The sequence below is a fragment of the Quercus lobata genome, chromosome 2 (assembly GCF_001633185.2).
Source record: "Quercus lobata isolate SW786 chromosome 2, ValleyOak3.0 Primary Assembly, whole genome shotgun sequence".
Classification (NCBI taxonomy): Eukaryota; Viridiplantae; Streptophyta; class Magnoliopsida; order Fagales; family Fagaceae; genus Quercus; species Quercus lobata.
In genome coordinates this window covers 91,756,321-91,771,603 of record NC_044905.1, presented here as the reverse complement: position 1 = coordinate 91,771,603, position 15,283 = coordinate 91,756,321, and the positions used below count along the sequence as shown (strand labels likewise).

Genomic DNA, 15,283 nt, shown 5'->3' with positions numbered 1-15,283 from the left:
AAAAAAAATAATTATTTATTCCACATGAAACAAAAGTTAGATTCATGTTACAAGAAATAGGGATTGCAACTTGTTAAAATTTGGTCAGATCATCCAAATCACAACCACCCCCCTCCCCCCCCCGCCCCCCACACACAACAAAAAAATGTGACTAGTGGTTGTGTTTTCTCAAGTAATGGTTGCTTAATTTTAGTCCATCTTCTAATACAACTTGTCATGTATTCTCTTTTACTTTCCTTATAAAATAACCAAAGTTTAAAATTAAAATAAAAAAATAGACACTTGACATACCATAAATTGTTAATTATAAAGTGGAACATAAAAAGTGAGATATAAGATTTCTATTTCCTAAGTAAGTCCTCTATGAAAAATGCTAAAACTATTACAAATTTTACTACATAAATTTACAAGTGAAAATGTTAATATGGACGCCCTAAGGCCATTGATTTATGCAATATTTTTAAAAACGTTTTATAAGGAATGAAAAAAGTAATTGATTTTTTAACAGATTTTTATATTTATCATGAAAGTGGTATAAAAACTTTTATAAAATGGTCCATTAACAAATGAATTAAGGTCTATCAAAAAACAAATACCCTAAGAATACTCGTTAAACGAACTCATTCAGAAATTAATGTGATTAGGGCAAGGTGTACAAATACAATGTTGTCATCTCTCTATTCATGGTTAGTCTCTCATGCATTTGCTGCTTTAGAAGTGATCAAAATGGATGGAGATATTCTTGGACCTTAGGGGAATCCCCACCCCCCCCCCCCCCAAATTTTTTTTTAAATACTAAGCATTAATTTTAGCAATTTGATTCAATAAAATGACATTTAACCATCCTTAACAATACATTGACAATTTTATAAGTTATTAAAAAAATGTATAGATCTAGAATTTAAAACAAAATTAACAAGCTCAAAAAATTAGCCCAACAACAAAATTTTCCAATAGTAAAGCTAAAAAAATTTAAGCAGAATGAACTAATTTTACCCAAAACAGACAACTTGGCTCTTTAAACAAAATAATTTTTCCCTTATTCAACATAATTTTTTTTTGAGAGGTAATTATAATATACTGCTAACCACGCAGTTCAAATCGTTCCCCACCTTAGATCCCAGAGTACTTAATACATAGGAAGGTGCCAATTCAGTTACAAAGTCTTTGGCAAATTAAACAATACTACCCGTTTGATTGTGTCAATGGATGGTGAGAACTAAAAAAATCATAATACTACCTGCTTGATTGTAGAGTGGTCATGCTTGTGTTTATTTTTCTAATTTTAATTGCAACTATAGAGTGAAAATTGTCAGCTAAGAACGTCATGAAAATTGATTTTCGCAACAAGATGGAATATGAGTTTTTGACAGATTTTATGATATTATTCATTGAAAGGGATATCACTGCAACAATTAGTGCGAATTCAATAATAGATGATTTTAAAAAGATTTAAAAACACACTGAGTTCCATTTTCATACACAATTGTATTGTAATGTATTAACTTAATAAAAAACAATGATTTTTTGTATCTTTATCTTTGTTAACAAATTGTTAATACTTAATACTAAATGAATACTTATTAGGAGGTTCATAATGATTTTTTTTTTTTAATACTTTTGTCCTCTAACTCCAAGTCCTGATTCCATTCATCGTTATCATGTTTTGCTTGGAAATTGGTATTTTTGACTTTGTTGTTGTTGAATGGGATGACCAAGAAGTGGTTTATGTTTGGTAAAAGTGCTCAGATTAGATATGGCAACATATGGATGCTTTTGGAGGAAATTCTTGCAGTGAATATGTCGGTTGTATTTGGCATTAGCTTAAAAAGCCAGTTTTTTTTACTATTTAGTTTATTTTTTGTACTATTCATGGGTTTTATTACACTTTTTAATACTATTTATGGGTCCCACTGTTTCGACTTCTTTTTAATTTTATCTACAGTACTTTTAGTAAAAAGTTCTTAGTTTCATATTCTTGATCAGAGGAAATTCCTCCTTGTTTTACTCCAACTGTTGAGGCGGTTGTATTTTGATTACTATTAATATTATTTTTAAATTCTTTGTAAAAAATTACAAATTAATACGATAATAAATATGTGAAAAAAATGCAAAGTGCATTCTCTGAGTTTGACCAAAATTCATTTTAGTTTTTTAAATTTACTTTCCTTTCAGTTAAGACCTCTAAGTTTCAAGTTTATTCATTTGTACTCTACTCCCTTCCACTTCTCTGACCTCCCCCTCAATCCAAACGAACCGTTAAGATCTATCCATTAATCATTGTTAAATGTTGTTATTAAGTGTCCAAAATTTTATTTTACAAAAATTTTAAATTAAAAGAATCTTTTAATAGAAATTGATAAAAATACCTTAATTCTTTTTTGGGGATTGGAACAAAGATGCCTTAATTGAATAAATGACTCATTTGAACAAAAACAAAATTAAAAGCCTAAAATAAATTTTGGCCAAATAAGGTGCACTCTACATTTTTGCTTTGCCTAAATATAAATAGTGAATTTAAGAAAACGTAATATATGACTAGCCTCATCAGTCATGCGCTTTGCGCGTGCGATGATGCTTTTTTTTTATTATAGCAAAATTAAAAAAAAAAATACTAGTGTTTTTATTTTGTATACATAAGTTTTATTTAGAGAATTTAATTTATAAGTGTACAAAGTAATTTGAAAATCAATAAAAGAGTAGTCTTATTTTTTAGGCAATGTTTTAGTAGGAATTAGAGTTGTATTTTTACCGGATTATCCTTTAATTTTGTTTCTACTTAGACATAGAGTGTAAGGGCATTTTTAAACCGAAAAAAAAAAAAAAAAAAAATGAAGATTCCAAATATAGGAAATCCAATAAATAGTAGTATAAATATCAGTCTCATAACGAGTAAGTATCGTATGAAGCAGTCTTATACAAGAATTTTCCTAGATATAAGAAGTTTAGTGCCACTATCATTCGGTTCCAATCCAATCACATTGTCCCAAATCCAAATGACAATTGAGAAAGACAATTTTGTTCAAAATGCTCTGCCTCTCTCTCCTGTCCTACACTATTATGACATTTTCATTCCCGCCAAAGCCATTTCCCGCCAAACCAACACACGCATCTACAGTACTCTACACAAGTACACAACACCCCCGTATTTATATATGTTCTACATTTGGCACTTCCCAAACTCCAAATAGAACCGCTTTCTCTCTCTCTCTCTCTCTCTCTCACGCTCTGTCTTTTGACTCTCCCATGGCGTCGTCTCAGAAACTCACAGAATACGAGCGGAAGCGCCTCGAGAACATTCGTCGAAACGACGAAATGATGGCTGCTCTTAAAATCCACTCCAAAGCCACTGAGCTCTCCGCCTCTTCCTCTGCTAAGCGCCAAAGGTCTCTCTCTCTCTCTAAATTTTACTTTCAATGAAAACCCATCTTTGTAACAACACATCCAAAAACCAAAACCCATCAATATTTTTATCCAAAATGGAAAACCCATTTCTCAAAATTTAAATTTCTTTTGTTTTTGTTTGTATTGTGGCAGAGTTGTAACTAAATCGTACAAAGTGAGTCCGGAGAAGAAGCCCAGAACTCAATCCCCAATCGTAATCCGAAGGTCCCTGCGCACTCGTGGAATGCCACCAGAATACTCTGACTTCAAAGCTCTAGACGATACTGTCGAAGCAACTCCTGTGGCTGCAAAAGCTTTAACCCAATCCAACCCTTCGCCGCGAGATTTGGGGCCTCTTAGTAGCAGAGATGCTTATCGTGGAACCGGCTCCGATAAACTACTAATGGAAAGGATTTTGGGCGTTTCAAAGAAACCCCATGAGGATTTTGGTTATGAAAATGGTGGGGATTCGATAAAGGGTGCGTGTGATCGTTTGGAATTGGGTTCTTTGAGTCTGAATCCAGAGAATATTGCGCGAGTTGTGCCGGGGAGGATAATGAATGTGCGGTTTTTGCCTTGTAGCAATTCGAAATTGATTGTGGTTGGGAACAAGTTTGGGGATGTTGGGTTTTGGGATGTTGATTCTAGTATGGATAAAGATGACGGGATTTATTTGTATCATCCACATCCTGGTCCCATTTCCGGGATTTCCATCCAGCAACAATGCTCATCAAAGGTAATTTGGTTTGAAAAGATTGCTTGTATTGTACTTAATGTTTACAATAGTGTGTAATTGATTGCCTATAAATGTTATAAGTACTCTGCATTTAGTGTTGGTGTGTTAAACAGTTGTAGAAATAGTATACCACATGTACATTTTGAGATTGTATTATCTTATTACTACTTTGTCATAACACAATCTTGCTGAGTTACTGTCACATGGTATCCTGAGGAAGATGATGAATTTTTTAGTAGTAGCACTAGCATAAGAATTTCTGTTACGAGGTTTTGAAATTTGAATGCAACTTCTTATTTACTAGACAGCAGTGGTGTTTTTCATTGTACAGTTATGTATTACTTTGGTTGGAAGTGAATTGGAGCTGTAGAATCATCTCTTTATATGATATGTACAGAATGGGTGATAGATGAATTGTAAAGCAATAATGCATATCTTTTTAATGTTAACCTAAGTTATTGTTGAAGTTGTTGCTTTACTTGCAATGTATATGTTTTTTCCTCATAGACCAAACCACATTGTTTTGGCAGTAGACACTGTAAATATTAGAATGAATATCACTTATATATGTTAATAACCAACACTTTTGAAGCTGTTATATGCTTCCCCAACCCCCTTCCCTTATTTGCCATGCATTGGCATTTCTTTTTCTTGAATATGGTAGCCTTCATTAACAATTCTGATGATGATTCTGTATATTTGAGAAGAATTAATGAGGTTGTAAATGTTCTAGGATACCTTGATGCCATTGGATTGAATAATGAATGCAGATGGCTTTGCTTTGTATGTATGACTGTATCTTCATGTTAGTTCCTAGTTACACACTCTTACACTATAGAAATACTGGACGCATGTTGAGTTTCATAAATTCATAAGATTCCAGCTGATTCATAATTGTTGAATTTAAAGTGCAGATCTTTACCAGTTGTTATTTTGGATTTATCCGATTGATGGATGCTGAGAAGGAGGTATTTGATCTGGTATATTCTAGTAATGATTCTATATATTCTCTTTCTCAACGACCAGATGATATCAAGTGCTTATATTTTAGCGAGGGTCGTGGAGGTTTTAATTTCTGGGATGAAAGGGTTGGAAAATGCTCAACCCAATGGAATTTGCATGAAGATAGGATTAATTCCATTGATTTTAACTCAGAAAACTCTAACATCATGGCTACCAGTTCCTCAGATGGAACTGCCTGCATATGGGATTTGAGAAGTGTTAATGTAGATCAACCCAAACCTCTGAAGGAAGTTAGGCACAATAGGGCTGTGCAGTCTGCTTACTTCTCACCCTCTGGAAGCTCCCTCGCAACAACAAGGTATGCAGTGTTGTATCAAGCCTTTGATTTTCAGATTGAATATCTTACAACCTCTTAGATGGTAGTTTGCTTCAAACTATCTGAGTACACTTCAGTGATCATAATCTGTACTTTTTTGTATAATTTTATAATTTTTACAAAACTTTGCAAATAAAAGACTCTTTTTCACTGTGTATTCTATTTACCAATACTAGTTAAATACTGATTGAGTGAATTACCTTATAAACCACTAGCTGAAGAAGTTAAATTTCAAGTTGATCCCTTTATTTTATAGTCGTAGTTGTGAGATGTTAGGGATTTCTGGCTACTAATCAACTTCCTCTTTTTAGGTATGCCAAATGCAAATTATTTTCTTTTTTCTTTTTTCCCTTAAATGCAATATATTGCTTATATTAGTTATATTGTTTAGAGTCAAAGTATTGTATATAATGTGTGGGTAGTTTGAAAAAGATTGTATGTGATCTTAATTCTACTAATTAATTTTCAATTGTCTTCATGTAGCATGGACGACACAGTTGGTATAGTGACTGGAGTTAATTTCGATAACACTTCAATGATTAAGCATAACAATCAGACAGGAAGATGGATTTCTTCTTTCAGGTACAAATTTTTGTCATATTATCAAATGCTGATGTGTCTTTCTTTTGTTGAACCATCTGCTATGTTCTATGGCAAATCTGGAGATCATTCTCTATTATTGTTGGTGACTGTTCCTTAATGGCTCGCGCCTAAAAGCTGCAAAAAATCAAACCAAACCAGCAGCTAAGACTGCAACACAACAACTAAGACAACAGACAAAACAAATTACAGTGAATTAACCAAGAACCCAGACTCCTGAACGATTAGTTCTTTCCACCAATCAACACTGAGCAAAGATGCCCCAGAGACTGCTGAGGATTTTTTCCTGCAGAGTCTTTAAACTTCCTGTAGATTTGACATCCCACTTGACTGCCTCCTGAATCTAATCAGACGTAACATCTCAATCTGATGCCAAACTCTCATGGGAAAAGAGGACTCAAAATTCAAGTGATCCCTGCTGTCTATATACCCTCTTCAAAATACATGCAAAATGTTACCTTGATACCCCCAATTTAAGAGTCTGTCATGGGTAGTCAATCTATTTCTAAGATCCAAGCAACAAATGAATGCATGCCTTGGGATAGTAGAAGAATGCCAGACCATCCTCCACCAATCAACAACTGGCTGCTTTGATCTGATAGCAACAGTCCAGATAATTCTACAAAATCCCTCTCTTCTTCCAGGTTTTCCTGAAGCAATTTAGCTTGAATCAGCATCAATGGTCATTAGAGATAACACTAGAAACTCTAGCATTATTGAAGATACCAGATTTAGCAACAGTCCAGTCCATTCTATGAAATCCCTCTCTTCCAGGTTTTCCTGAAGCAATTTATCTTGAATCAGCATCAATGTTCATTAGAGATAACACTAGAAACTCCTGCATTATTGCTGATCCCAGCATCATAAAATCCTGTAACCATACTTTGGAAGTAAAGCTCCATCAAGGTGACAGTTGTCCAGGCAAAGAAATACATCTTTACATGCCCAGCGCTATGCTAAGATGGACCGTAGTCCCCTCCTCATCCACACCCCCCCGCCCACACCCCCCCCCCACAAAAAAAAAGCCTCTTTCAAAAACACAGAAAAAGATCAATTGTGATTAGGATAAGTTGGACTGTAAACTGTGGTCTGATGACCAATTATTGCGGAAATCAGATTGTTTTTAACATCTTTTTTTTTTCTTTTTTTGCGGGAGCAGAGCAATTTGGGGCTGGGATGATTCATACGTCTTCATTGGCAATATGAAAAGAGGAGTTGATGTTATCTCCCCAGCTCAAAAAAGAACAATATTCACTCTAGAAAGCCCACACATGTCAGCAATTCCATGCAGGTTTGATGCACACCCTTACAATGTTGGCATGCTTGCAGGAGCCACTAGTGGGGGCCAGGTTTATATGTGGACATTGGGCTAAGAACCTCGGTTTCTTCCTGCACCAGAGTTTTCATATTGATGTTACCAGTTAGTGTAAACATGACTAATATTGTAATTCTTCATGCAGTTTAATGTGTTACAAACTGACAAGAAAATGCTTTTGTTAGCCCCAGTTACTAGAAATGTCGGCTAGAATTTTTTCTTGAATTTTGTTTTGGTTTTTCTTTTTTGTCTGGGTAAGAATTATTACAACTAAATGACTAATGACTGCTTGTGGAACTATATTGTCCAATTTTAGCTATCTTTACTCTTTTCAAATTAAAATCTCATCCAAGATAACCTCAAAAGATGGTCAGTATCTTAGATTAGTTAGATGACAAGGAATACCAGGGGGGAAAAACGGCTTATTATGAAAATTGAAGCTAAGTTTTTGACATTTTCCTAAATCTTAAACCTTGAATTGTAATAGATCAGTTTACTTTGTTGTTACAGAATCACCCCTGCCCCCTCCACCTGAGCCTCCCAAAAAAAAAAAAAAAAAAAAAAAAATCTATGGGCCCATTTCTGTTTGCAAGAGGAAAGTTGAGCATGTCTTCCTTCTAAGATAACTAAATAAATTAAGAATTCAATAGATGGTTTTCTTGAAGAATTTCAGGAATCATCGCTTTATTTTCTTCCAAGATGTTAGTTCAGTTGGAATCATTTCTTCATTAGAGCACAGCATGGCCTGTGCAATCAATTTCCCGAGCCAACCGTGGTACAACAATCCCCTTGAACCAAGCCCTCCAAATAACCAGAAATTACAAGCATAATTTCCACCAATAACATCATTGATACAACCCAAAAGTGGAAGTGATCCATGTGGAGTTAGAGGTGGCATTGCCCTCAGACCAGCCTTTGCTCCAGTAAAAGTCCAATCCTTTATAGCTGGATATATCACATTTGCCTTCGGCAAAAGCTCTTGAAGAGCTCCAGAAGATTCATCTGCTGATACATTTGGTGAGGAGTTTCTTGATTTCCATTCCCATGTTGATCCCATATATAAACTGCGGGGGCCCTGGAAGGCAAGCCACGCATCTGACAATATTGAGGGGCCATGGTCTGGATAATCTTCTCTGCAAGAGTGTTTCAAAAATGAGTATTGCAATAGAAGTAAAAATTTGAGAAAGCTTTTGTTTGGGATGTGATGAAAAGTTTAGCTTATTTGAGTTTTTAGCTTTTTTTTTTTTTGTACTATTTATGTGTTCCATTGCACTTTTTAGTATTATTCATGAGTCATATTCAGCTAGCTTTTAACTTCTTCTTTTTTCCCTACACTTTAAGTAAAAAGTTTTTAGTTTTAGCTAAATAAGCTGTTCTCAAATAGACGGGAAACAACATGATCTACCGTTTGTTTCTTTTAGCCTTTACATGATGATGACATCGTGAGGGAAATCAAAATAAGTGGTACAATATCCACACCCGCGCATTGACACACAAGGAAAGGGGAAGGGGATCAAAATATCAAGAAATCCATTATGACCCTGTACAAGTTATTAAACATTTAAATTTGTTTTGTTGTCCAAAATTGAGCTATATATTATGGACCATAGTTATCAAACATGAATCGTATTGTGAATTATTTTTTTTTCATTTTTATGTATTGTGTATCATAATATATATAAATACCTCATAAAATTTCCGAAAAAGTTATAGATATACATGTATAAATAGTATATTTATTATAAACTTGGAACATGTACAACAAATGACTAATTTAATTATCACCATCATGGTATCAATATTATGTGAATCTTCTTTTTGAAGACATTCAATATCTAAACCATCATCAATTTGCTCATTTCTTCTTCTTCCCACACCCCCACCCCCCCCCAAAAAAAAAAAGTTTGGCAAAATAATCTTTATCATCATTTGGCATCTTCAAGCATGATTTAACATCCTTACAAGTTTTCGTCAAAATTAAAATTAAAAAATAATAATAATAATAATCCTTACGAGTTTGTGCTAGGTGGTTTTTCATCCATATAACTTCAACCCAATATTTGTTTGACAAATAGTTGCATTTAAGTTTTAGCCTACTTATCTTATCATCAATTATATGGAATTATGGATACAATGATCCCAAGTGGAATCCTTTTCCATAATTCTTTTCCTCTTATCACCCATTTTTTCCTTCTTTTTTTTAAATTTTTGGAAAGCTTATTGTACAATCACACAAATAACAATATATATTTTTATAAATGAAGTTATATTAAACTAATTTTTTAAAAGTCACTGTGCTATATATAATGGGAAAAGTTAACGAATGCTCTAAGGGGGTTTAGGAACTATTTTTAGAAACCCTTTATAGGAAAAAAAAAAGTAATTAACTTTTTGGACAACTTTTTACATTTCCGATGAAATTGTTATTAAAACTTTCCTAAAATGGTCCATTGACAAATGCCCTAGGGGCATCTGTTAACACGACTCTAAAGCAAAATAGCCCAATAATTTTGTTTAAAACAAGTATAACAACTTTTGGGCTCAAGCCAAAGCCCAAATTTTAGTAAGAAAACCCAATTTAAACCCATATGTTTATGTAACACACTGATACATAACTTTTTGGCTACGATACAATGTGTATCGCATATCTTATGATACTAAAAACTATGATATGGGCCATGAGATTCCAAGTTAATTTTAAACACTGGCACAAAGTGTATGCAAGACATAAGACAGCTTTTACCCCATATCATCAGGCAGCTGCAGGTGAGCAATGACACCCCTGCAAGTCCTCAATGGAAGCCTTCCAGAGAGCTCCGGAAGCAAATCTGCTTTGGCACCTAGACATACTACCACCGCATCATATTCCCCTAATACAAAAAATTCAATCACAGATTAACTAATTAAGAGATAGATGATCTAAACGAAGTATGTTTGTAAATTAAGAAATTCCACCAAGATTAGCCACTCAAAAGTCAAAACAGCAATTTGAAGCTTAATATAGGTTTGATGGTCTAAATTCCCATTGAAAGTTTTCTTTTGTCAATGCAGAGCCAAATCTTATTTTTATTATAGCCAACAGATTGTGCATCTAAGTTCTCAGGTTTAGAATTGAATGTTATAGGGAATAATCAGGTATGAGAAACCTTTCTCAAGCTATTTATTCTGTTTGGGACACCGTTTTGAGTCAAAAAGAGAGTGGCTCAACATTTCAGGTAGTAGTTCTATTATTACATGATTACATGTGAGAAGTGTGAATGAGAACATTTCTGAATTGCAGACTCCCCAAAATGAAAGCAATCAGTGTCTCCTTCCGTTCCAATCCTACCTTCATAATCAGCCATCATATGCTGCATAATTCAGAAAGACATCTCTCTAATCCACAGAAAAGAGAAATTGCATTTTGTACTTGGGGGCCAAGTGTAGGTGAAGGCTTGATAAATTTTTGAATCTTCAGGTGGTACTTCAATTTTTATTTTATTCTTAAATCAACCATGATGCATTAACATGGACACGGGGCAAGGACATGACAATGGATACATGCAACAAATATTGAAATTGTAAGAAAACAAAACAGGGACATAGCTACAAGATTTGTCAGATAGAATGTTTATATAATGGATACTTTTTTGTGTTTATCATGGTCATGGATACTCTACAGAAATGTCCATGTTACTCAGTTGTATATTTCCAGCCGTGTTACTGCTCTGTATCAGAAACTATTATAAGCCAACCAACAACTCAAGGGTCAAAAAATTTGCACTATAAATTTCATTTTTTATTGATTATTCAGGAAATTATGTGTGACGTTCAAGTATAAGAAGGGATGATTACATACACGCAACCTATATAGAAAGAGCCTAAAAATTCTACAACATGAGCCTTCTTTAGCAGATCTGTGATGACCAGCTTTCAACGCACAAATGCAATTAAAAAAGATCAAAACAGTAGTCTGAGATATTACCTTCAAAATCTAGGAGTTTGTGAATAGAATTCTTATGCAAATGTAACTCTTTTACTCCAAAGCCAGAATTTGATAGTTCTTTCCCTAAATTTTCACACGCTAAGAAGAGTGCCTAAAAAAATAACAGTTAGAATGAGGACAATATCTATATCTATATAATAATAAAAAAATTACTCCAAGAAGAGGCTTAATTTCTTCAGACCTGGAGATAGCGTTGAGGATGGATATTTACAGCTTCAGGCATATAGAAGGCAGAGTTGAAAGGAAGACATAAGTTGGGTGTTAGATTTTGAGCAGCATCCTGATCGATGGTCTCTATTCTGCAACTGGCAAGGCAATTCTGAGCATTCTAATCAAATAAAAAGCAAGAAATGCCAATATTATTACAAATGAAATATCAACTACTAAGCTATTTGAGCATTGATGAAGGTCAGATTGAATTACATCATTCAATATAAGCAAATTCTTCAAGTTCATCGCAGGTCTCAAGATTCCCCTGAATAGAAATTTGAAAAACTTTGATCAGAAATGACAGCCCACCACATAAAGGTTAAGGGACGTAGAAGATAAAGGGGAACAAATAGAAAATAAGAGAGACAACTTTTAAGAAGTGAGAACTTATACCAGCTCTCTAAGCCTTCAAATTCAAAGCATGAGCAGTAAAGTAGAATACAATGAAAACTGAAAAGGGCTCCAACTTAGTGCAATATATTTTTAAGAAAACATGACCTTTTACTTCCAGAAGTTTAGGATATTTCCATGTTTAAAACTGTTCATGAACGACCTGACCCAAAGGGATTAAGAGCACATCAAAATGGACCTTATAAAAAATGCTAGATTTCTAAACTACCACTTTCAGTCAACTAATTCGTAAATATCATATACAATGACCGAAAGATCTGAAGTATACACACACACACACACACATGCACTTAAAAGGTAACCAAATCTACAAAGAAACAAAACAAAGGGGTTATGCAATGAGAAAAGAACCTTCTCCGAACTATAAACTCATTAAAGTCTTGAGGAACTGCTGCTTCAGCAATGCTCAAAAGCTTTAAGCACTCATTCCAACACTCAGCACCCCGCCAGAGTAGCTTACCTACAAAATGAAAGTCAAACTGATCAGTCCGTTTAAATTTTTTTACAAAAAATGGCAAAAACAAAACAACACAAGTATATTATGAATAGTTAAAAGAAAGAAGAAGCTAAAGAACTACAATTTTTGGTTCATGAAATATCAAATTCCATTCCCAAAATTGAAAAGGGTTTCAATTTTCATTAAAAATGTTAATTTGGAAGATTATAAAGGCTTCGTGTGGAAATTGATGATGGTGTAGCATTTGAAGTTTTGAAGGTCAAAAAGACTACATTTTATATATTGTTGGAACTTGTGAAAATGAGGGATCAAATTGTAATTAGTGAACAACATAAAAGTAAAGAAAAAAGAGCATAGAGTTTAGTGGAGTGAAGAAGGTCCCATTCCATTCTCATATGTTTAAAGGGTTCCAATTTCATCCAAAATTTTTAATTTTGGATAGAATATAGGCTTTGTGCCGAAAATACTACATTAACATAGTTGAAAAAAATGAAAATCATGGAGCAAATTGTAACTAGTGAACAACAAAAAGAACAATATAGATATATAGAGTGAAAAAAAGTGATGACAGATGAGCATAGAGATGAGTAGAGTGAAGAAGGTTGGTATGTTATGGTACCTTTTGGGGAATAAGGGTGGAGAAGACCGCCAGAGACTCCAGAGGCTCCACCGCCAATGCCTACTTCATCAAATATGTCTATGCGTAATCCCAAATTCTTACCACTACTCTGCTCCCCATTGTTAATATCAATCAATAAAAAGCTAATGTTTTTGTTTTGTAAAGAAAGAAGGAGAGTGTAAAAAAATAGAATAGATAAGACGTTACGTTTAATAAGTGCCAAGCAACGGAGAGCCCAGCAAAACCAGCGCCCACCACTGCGTATCTACATCAACCAAACTACCTTTTATTTTCATATCTTCTTCTTCTTCTTCAGGGAGAGAGAGAGAAAGAGTACCTGAGAGGACGTTGTGAAAGGGAGAGTGTTGAAGAAGTGGTTCTTGTTGTTGTGGTGTGTAGAGCACGGTAGCAGCAGAGATTGTGAGCTACCGGAGGTGACTTCCAATGGGAGATAGCCATTCTCTGGTCTGATCTTCTTCTTATGTGCTCTGTTCTGTTCTTTACCCACTGCCCACCCAACTCTCTCTCTCTCTCTCTCTCTCTCTCTAGAGTCAAATACAAAATACCCACCACGAGGAACTCATAATTTCTCCACCAGGAGGTTTGGCCTATACAAACCGCATTTGATACTGTTTTGAAAGTTTTAGTTTTAGTGTTTTACTTTACCCTCTCCTCCCAAGTCTTTTTTTTTTTTTTTTACTTCCTTCTTCATCTCAGGCTATCTGTCATTGTATTGTGTCAATTAAAGTAGTAAAATCACAAATTAGCTTGACATAAAAGCAGCACAATCAAAGTTAATTGCGGTTTCTGTATATGGGGTAAATTTGATATCTTTGAATTGTTTGGGTAGTGCCTCAGCTTAGGGATGGCAATGGGACGGGGCCAAAGGATGGGGTCTTCGTCCCCGCCCCGCATGGTTTTATCTTACCCCATCCCCGCTCCGTCCCGGATGACGGGGAATACTTTCTCACCCCATCCCCGTCCCTTGGGGCCCCGCGAAGTCCCACCCCGTCCTGTAAAACTCTACTTTTTGTTAATTTGTCCTACAATTAGTACAATTTTTTTAATAAAACTTATTTCATTAATAAAAATATACTTGAAATTACAAATTTATCCCATCAAATCAAATCAATTTTTAGAAAAAATTGAATAATATATCCAAGTTTTTAACAAGACAATCATAAAAATAAAATAAAAATCTCATATTATAACACATAACAAAATAAAGACAGAGAATCACATTGGATAGAATAAAATATGCTAATATTAATATGTTTGTTTAAATAGTAGGGTTTTAGGATATGAAAAATTTACAATTATAACCCTTAGTAATGCGGGGCGGGGACGGGGAGGGGCGGGGCGGGGTGGGTCTAAAAGGTCTAAACCCATCCCCGCCCTACTGCCTTTGTGGGGCGGGGAAAACCTGCGCAGGGCGGGGAAACCCCGCGCAAGGCGAAGCAGGGAGGGGCGGGAAAAAATTGCCATCCCTACCTCAGCTTTACATTAACCCAAATCTCATATTTTTGTATTTTTAGTTTTTACCCAAAAATCTAATTTTTATATACACATATTAATTTTTAATTTTTGATTAGTGAGTTTTTGCCGAACGACGAGGGAAAGGAGGTGAGAGAATTGTGTGTACATGTTCTCAAATATCCTCTCTTTTTTTAAAAAAAAGAAAAGGGCTAATTTTGTTTCACATTCCTTATTACACTCAGGACCATACAAATGGTGTGAGTGCAACCCTGCTCATTCCTTCACTGGTACCTCTTATGGGGACACATGGATTCCATGTCTATTTAAACGTCCTAGCAACATGAGCCTTTTAAACTTCCTTTGAATCATTTTCTGTAGTTTCTCCAATGACTACTGAATTAACAGTTACGAACGCAGCAGGAAAGTTAAAACGTCCACAATAAAAGTCCTAGCAACTCCAAAAACAGGAGGAAAAAAAAAGGGGCCTAGTTACACAACATATGAATGATACCCAATTTGATTTTTCACTGCAAGGAAATATGGACTTCCCCTCACAGCCTGAAACATTCAAGCCCCTCACTTAGCCTCTTAAAAATTGATAGGCCATGATTTTCCTTTACCTCTTCATTTTAATGAAACAGGAAAAAGATAATTAAGCCCTGGTTACTTACTGCTTCAGATAACATGACAATTCAACATGCAGTCACAATTTTTATTTGCATCCCCGTTGCCCATCCTGCTCAGCATTTTA

At 34.7% G+C, this 15,283-nt stretch overlaps 2 protein-coding genes across 3 annotated transcripts; one reads left to right on the top strand and one right to left on the bottom strand.

The window, feature by feature from the left end:
* The first annotated feature begins 3,246 nt into the window (after window positions 1–3,246).
* Window positions 3,247–7,671, top strand: LOC115977188 (WD repeat-containing protein 76). Its single transcript, XM_031098892.1, has 5 exons — window positions 3,247–3,386; window positions 3,538–4,120; window positions 5,035–5,441; window positions 5,943–6,041; window positions 7,219–7,671. Exons 1-5 carry the CDS (start codon window positions 3,247–3,249, stop codon window positions 7,430–7,432), a joined length of 1,443 nt encoding a protein of 480 aa, XP_030954752.1. The 3' UTR covers window positions 7,433–7,671.
* Window positions 7,672–7,760: 89 nt separating this feature from the next.
* LOC115977189 (putative thiamine biosynthesis oxidoreductase ThiO) lies at window positions 7,761–13,697 on the bottom strand. 2 transcript variants are annotated; one of them, XM_031098894.1, is made up of 9 exons: window positions 13,394–13,697; window positions 13,264–13,321; window positions 13,057–13,165; window positions 12,332–12,440; window positions 11,783–11,834; window positions 11,541–11,678; window positions 11,339–11,450; window positions 10,118–10,244; window positions 7,761–8,507 (listed from the first exon to the last, which is right to left on the bottom strand). In XM_031098894.1, exons 1-9 carry the CDS (start codon window positions 13,513–13,515, stop codon window positions 8,051–8,053), a joined length of 1,284 nt encoding a protein of 427 aa, XP_030954754.1. In that variant the 5' UTR covers window positions 13,516–13,697; the 3' UTR covers window positions 7,761–8,050. The 2 variants fall into 2 exon arrangements, with proteins under 2 accessions (XP_030954754.1, XP_030954753.1); XM_031098893.1 differs by having other exon boundaries at window positions 7,762–8,507; window positions 11,541–11,687.
* Between the last annotated feature and the right edge of the window lie 1,586 nt (window positions 13,698–15,283).

What these genes read in the sequence shown, in the direction of transcription:
- LOC115977188 (XM_031098892.1), top strand. Translation starts at nt 3,247, where the DNA reads ATGGCGTCGTCTCAGAAACTCACAGAATACGAGCGGAAGCGCCTCGAG. An exon ending in AGCAACAATGCTCATCAAAG is followed by an intron (nt 4,121 to 5,034) that starts GTAATTTGGTTT and finishes TTTAAAGTGCAG; the next exon opens with ATCTTTACCAGTTGTTATTT. An exon ending in AGATGGATTTCTTCTTTCAG is followed by an intron (nt 6,042 to 7,218) that starts GTACAAATTTTT and finishes TTGCGGGAGCAG; the next exon opens with AGCAATTTGGGGCTGGGATG.
- LOC115977189 (XM_031098893.1), bottom strand. Translation starts at nt 13,515, where the DNA reads ATGGCTATCTCCCATTGGAAGTCACCTCCGGTAGCTCACAATCTCTGC. An exon ending in TTGCTTGGCACTTATTAAAC is followed by an intron (nt 13,166 to 13,263) that starts GTAACGTCTTAT and finishes AATGGGGAGCAG; the next exon opens with AGTAGTGGTAAGAATTTGGG. An exon ending in CAGCTGCCTGATGATATGGG is followed by an intron (nt 8,508 to 10,117) that starts GTAAAAGCTGTC and finishes ACACTCTTGCAG; the next exon opens with AGAAGATTATCCAGACCATG.